At 53.9% G+C, this 6,000-nt stretch overlaps 1 protein-coding gene across 1 annotated transcript; it reads right to left on the reverse strand.

Moving 5' to 3' along the window:
• Window positions 1–5,135: 5,135 nt before the first annotated feature.
• Window positions 5,136–5,768, reverse strand: LOC147479379 (uncharacterized). Its single transcript, XM_086578405.1, has one exon. It carries the CDS (start codon window positions 5,766–5,768, stop codon window positions 5,136–5,138), a length of 633 nt encoding a protein of 210 aa, XP_086434531.1.
• Between the last annotated feature and the right edge of the window lie 232 nt (window positions 5,769–6,000).

Genomic DNA, 6,000 nt, shown 5'->3' on the forward strand with positions numbered 1-6,000 from the left:
CTCTCTTTCTCCTCTTGGCCGCCTCCTCTTGCCCCACCCCCCTTTCTTTTTTTCTTTTCTCTCCCCTCTCCTTTCTTCTCTTCTCTTCTCTTTTATATCCCCTCCCCCTCTCATCTCAGCCCTCCACCTGTCTTTTCATCTCCTGGTCCACTCCCCTCCATGTGTAGGGTTTCCGTACCGCGACCACTTTTTGTCTCCACCCTCCACCTGTCCTTTCATCTCCTGGTCCACTCCCCTCCACGTGTAGGGTTTCCGTACCGCGACCACCTTTCATCTCAACCCTCCACCTGTCTTTTCATCTCCTGGTCCACTCCCTCCATGTGTAGGGTTTCGTCGCGACTGACCACGTCTTTGCCATCCCAATCTGGTGCCGCAGCGCCCTCAGAGGTTAAAGCTAAGTCCGGCCCAAATCCCAATGCTATTTCAAGACAGAATCATGCCACTACAGATGCCCCCTCTCGAGTCCGCGATGATATCTTGATCGTGGAGTCGAGAGCTCGCCCCCTTCCTCCTTCCGACCGTGGTCTTCCCTCTCCCCCTCACAGCTGGGTTCACGAGTGTTCATGTGGGTTCACCTTCTGACCCTTCGTTTCGCGTGCATCCACATGTCTTTCGTTGGCTGGCTCCTTTTGGTGTCCCCTCGATTTCAGCACCCCTGCAATTACCCCTTTGCCCTTACCCTCTTATAAAAAGCCCGCTCGATTTCTCTTCTCTCTTTCACTTAGCCCTTCTTTCGCCTTCCAATTCCTCTTCCCCTCTTCTTCCACTTTTCTTCTGTCTTCCTAGCTCCGGTCGCTCGCTCGGTCGATCTCTTCAAATCCTGTGGCTGACACTCTTGCTCCGGTTGCTCTCTCTTTTCCTCAGGTTGGTCTCCTTCTCTTTGGCTACCTTTAATTGTTATAGTGCGTATTTCCCTTTGTGTTTGAAACCTGTTCATCTTCATTCCCCTTTTTGCCTTCTTGTGGACTGTGTCTTCCACCGTCCTCGATGTACGTCTCTAGATCCGCCACCTCCTCCTCCTCCTTACACCGCGCAGCCTTGCCCCGGCCGGACCGAGGCCCCTCTACCTCCGGGCAAGCCTTTACCCTTCCGCCGCCACCACCACGTAGTCGTAGACCTAATCTTGAGGCTGTTAAAGCGGCCTACGGGATACCCGCTGACGTCATTTTAGAGCACGTGCCCGATTTAACTTATTACCCACATTTGGTTCCCCACAAGCCAGGGTGTCTCGTGGCCACGGTCGGCCAGATTGTCGCCGGCCTCCGATTGCCTCTCACTCGTCTTGATGTCGAGGTGTGCAATCATTTTAACATCCCCCCATGCCAAGGTATTGGCAACTTCTAGAGGGTCATGTATGCCGCGAACCACTACAACCGCTCGGAAGTACCTCGGATAACGGTTCGCGACATGGCCGCCCTTCTACCTCAAGAAGAGTACCAAGGAAGTCGATTAATGGGCTATCACTCATTCTGCTTCATACCTAAAAACAGACTTTTATCCTTCGTGATCACTTCCTCCGACAAATTGTGGCACCATTACCCTCTCTATATATCCGGGAAATTCCTCTCCGCGGATCTTCCACCTGAGTTGAACCTCCGTCACCTGTCTTTCCTCCCCAGAGGTGAGTCCCGCTCTTTATCTATCCCCATTGAAATATGTCTTTCGGCAATAATTCAACTTGTTGTTTTGTCTTTTTCAGGTTGGCGGCCCGACTCGATATCGCGACCCTACGACAACATCTTTTCCACGACCTTCCAGAAGATTCGTGATTTGGGCGCGGCTCAGTCCGTGATACTCGGCATTGACCCGGCCACCGCTACTCCCCTACTCTCCGATCCTGAGCTAGCATCCATAGGGAAATATAGCGCCCCATTCTTCCGTCCCCTTCCCCCTAAAGAAAGAAAGCCCCGTGTCACTTCCCCGGAAAAACGCCGCCCGCCGCTTCTTCACACCGACCCCCACGCTTTCGCCCGTGCAGCTCATAGCTCCGCAGCCCCCACTCCGTACCGCTCCCTGAAGACTTGGGAAGACCAATACTCCCCATCTCATTCCTCTTCCCCCTCTTCTCCCCCTTCAAGCATGGGGGCTAACAAACGCAAACTTTTTGATAGCGACTCGGATGAGGACGTTGTCGCCGCTGCCCCGATCCACCATCTGTTCCCCATCTCCTCCCCCCGCCTCCAAACGTCCACGGCCATCCGACCCTGGAGAAGGCCCTCCATCTAAGGCCGCGCCCCCACCTACCGCGCCTTCTCAAGTGGAACAACGTCCCGGGAAGGAGGTGGCGTCCTGCACCGACAAGGAGGCCGACGAGCCCATTCCTCTATTTTGCCCCTCCTTCAAGCTCCGGAACCGCTCCCTGACTGTCAAGGATTCCGCTTTGAAGAACCCGGCAGTGGCTTCTTCCCTGTTCTATGGGTCTCACCTCCCCACAGATATGGCATACGCCGAAGGTGGCTCCTTTGAGTCTCACCGGACTTCCTTCTACACAGGCTGGGAGAAGGTACTACTTTCTTTACATTCGACCTCTTTCTTCTCTCTCTTTAGGTTTTCTGACTTTTGCTATCTTCTTCAGATGAGTTTGGATATATCCTTCATGATCCGCGGCCTATTTGGTGCCAGGGCGCGGATCGATGAACTTGATAAGGAGGTGGCCCTGTTAGCAGAGAAGAACTCGGCCGCGGACCTAGACAAGGTCCGGGCCCCAAGACGAAGCCGAGGACCAGCAGAGGCCGCCCATCCGGGCGTATATGAGCGCTGCCGCCCTCAGTAGCGAGTCCGCTTCAAGAAAAGCCTGCGCTCTGGACTCCCCTTTCTCGGAAGCACCGGGAAGCTCTTTGCGGCAATCCATCGCGCGGATGAGGCCGATATGGACGAGCTCGGGATATCTACCGGGCCCGGGCGAAGAGGGTGGCCAAGGGTCGAGGAAGAGATTGACCGTCTCACCAAAGAAGGCCTTCTTCCTGGCACCCACCGCCGCTCGCTATCGAGGGCGTTATTGCGGTCACGGGGACTTCGGCTCGGCGGGAGGGGACGCCACCGAACGGGTAGCCGAGGCTATAGACACGGCTGCCGGACCTAATCATAGAAGAAGCCGCCGATTCGGTGATTCTGGAAAGTACTGTTCCTTGAATATAGCCTGTTTGTGCCCTGGCTAGGCGTCTCTTGATGCTATGTGTTGTCATACTTTTTCCGCTACTTGTTACTGTATTTTCGCTCCCGCCAGTAGGGATGTACATATTATGTTTTTGCTCCCTTTTATCTGATTGTCTTTGTTCCTTGTATTTTCTGCTATCTGTGTGTGTATTTACCCTTGTAAAGACTGGCCTCCGTTAGCGCATCCCTCCCCGCCGGTTGGGGATGTTTGATTTGTCCGCCCCACGCCCCACTTGGAGCTCCGTGGCTCTCTCTACCTCTGGCAGGCACTCGCCCAGCGGCATCGCGAAGCCTCTTTGCTTCCTCACGCCTAATCTCCAATGGGTTCAGCGGTGACTCCTCCTCACCCCTACCGAGACTTTTACCTTAGTGGGGCAACTCCTTCTTGCCCCTCTAAGGTTTGGACCTCTCGTCCTTGGGGGGCTCATCCCCCCCCTTCCCTTCACTCTAAGGGGTAATGAAGACTCAAACAATAATAGTTCACCTCAAAAGTGTCTTCTACGGTTTTATATATGTACAAATAGCTCATGCGGTTTTCGGTCTCCCTCGTTACATTCACTCATGAAATATTTTCAACAACCTTACATTCCACGGCTTATCCACCACTGTTCCTCCAAAGTTTGTAACTTGTAGGTGCGGTTCCCCTACCCGACCACCACGTAGGGCCCTCCCACGTCGGGCCCAACTTTCCTCACTGGCTTTTTGGTCTTTGGGAGTCACTCTCCGAAGCACCTTGTCTCCCACCGCGAATCTCCTCACTCACTCGACTTTTTTTGCGTCTCCTCTGCTCGCGGCGGTGATATTCCTCCAACCCGATCTTGTGGCCCCTTGTCCCTCCTTTCCTCTGCCGGGGTTCAAGTCTGCGGCCAAAATGCCCCGGTTGACTTATCCTCCACACCGCGGGTCCTAGTGGTCGCCACCACCATCTCGGTTGGTATCCGCGGCCTCTACTCCATATGCCAATCGCGAAGGGTCTCATCGGTGGATGATCGTTAGGTCGTCCGATAGGCCCAAGATGCCGACTTAGTTAAATCCGGCCCGGACCCTTTCACGCCTCTCGGTTTTCTCTTGAGATTGTTGAGTATGGTTTTGTTAGAGGACTCCGCCTGCCCATTTCCTTCGGGGTTGTATGGGGCTGAGAATCCCTGTTTGATGTGATACATTTGCAGGAAACCCCTAACCTTTGAACCAGTGAACTGGGTTCCATTATCCGCGATTATAGCATAGGGCAACCCAAAACGGCAAATGATATTTTCCCACAAAAACTTGATCACCTGCACCTCTTTCACCTGCTGCAGCGCTGCGGCTTCAATCCACTTTGTAAAGTAATCGGTCGCGACCAATAAGAACCTCCTCTTGCCGCGGGCCATGGGCAACGGTCCCACTATGTCGAGGGCCCACATCGCGAATGGCCATGGGTTTGGACCTGCTTGTCGCGGCTCTGCTGGGGCCCATATCAACTGAGAAAATCTCTGACACTTCTCACATTTTTTGGAGAATTCTACAGCGTCTCTCTTCATGTGAGGCGGAAGTAACCTGCCGTCGATAAAAGCGGTTATCTTGTCGTCGCTCTTTCTGAAAGTGGCTCCATGATCCCCCTTTGTGTAACTTCGGCGAGCACCTCCCCGAGCCGGATCCGGCCCAAGCACTTCAACAAAGGTCCCTTTGAAATTCCTCGATATAATTCTCCCCAGCTAAGGTGTATCTCCGAGCCGTCGCCGTTTCCAACCTTCGTCTCTCCACAGGATCCACATTCTCCCTTCTGTCAAAACCGCTTGATGGGCAACATCCACCCTCGCCGCTCTCCGCGATTACTCATTACTCCCAATCGGTTCCTCTATACTTGGTGCATCCGGTCTTCACTTCTATAGTCCTTCCTTCCCGGATCCCGGCATGGCGGCGCCACATATGCCGGGGCATCGGCGTGGAGTTCTCTCCCACGGTTCAAATGTATAAACCCGAATCTCCGCGAACCGGCGCTACCTCCGGAGGACCTCCAAGTATCTCGCCATCCGGGGACACCGTGCCGCGAATCCTCCATTCGCCTGACACACCACCAAATTAGAATCGGAATACACCGTGAGTTTCTTCAGCCCCAAGCCTTCTGCCATTCCCATGCCAGCGATTACCGCCTCATACTCTGCCTCGTTATTGGATGCCGCGAACCCCAATCTCATCGTCAGCTCTAGCCTGTTATTGTCTGGCGTAACCAATACTGCTCCTATTCCACTGCCTGCATCTGTGGCTGACCCGTCGGCAAACACTCTCCAACCGTTACCTTCGTCCCATGGGTCCGCGCTATCAGGTTCCTTTGCTCCCTCGTTTTCCAACACCATCTCCTCCCCCCAAGTAGGGTCCTCTGCGGGGAACTCCGCCAAGAACTCGGCCAGGGCCTGAGCTTTCTCTGCTGTCCTAACTTGATACTGGATCTCATATGCACTCAGCATCACGGCCCATTTCAACATCCTTCCAGATTTCTCTGCCCTCAGAGCCTGCTTAAGGGGCAAGTTTGTGACCACGATCACTGAGTGTGCTTCGAAGTAGGGCTTTAGTTTCAGGGCCGAAAATATCAAAGGCGGTGCTTTCTCCACGACTATACGGGGTTTCCGCATCCAACATCGTCTTGCTCAAAATACACCGGTCTTTCTATCTTATCCACTACTCGAACGAGCGAGGGAATTTGCGTAATCGTGACCCTAGATCTGATACAATTTCTCTCCCTCTTCGGTCAGCGACAACAAGGGGATCTCCCCAAATATCTTTTGAGCCCTGGAATGCATGTTCACACTCTGTCGTCCATGAAATCTGCGGAGTTCCTCAACCGGTCGGTCAGTGACTGCATTT

Source organism: Coptis chinensis, chromosome 8 (assembly GCF_015680905.1).
Source record: "Coptis chinensis isolate HL-2020 chromosome 8, ASM1568090v1, whole genome shotgun sequence".
Taxonomy (NCBI): Eukaryota; Viridiplantae; Streptophyta; class Magnoliopsida; order Ranunculales; family Ranunculaceae; genus Coptis; species Coptis chinensis.

What these genes read in the sequence shown, in the direction of transcription:
- LOC147479379 (XM_086578405.1), bottom strand. Translation starts at nt 5,768, where the DNA reads ATGCGGAAACCCCGTATAGTCGTGGAGAAAGCACCGCCTTTGATATTT.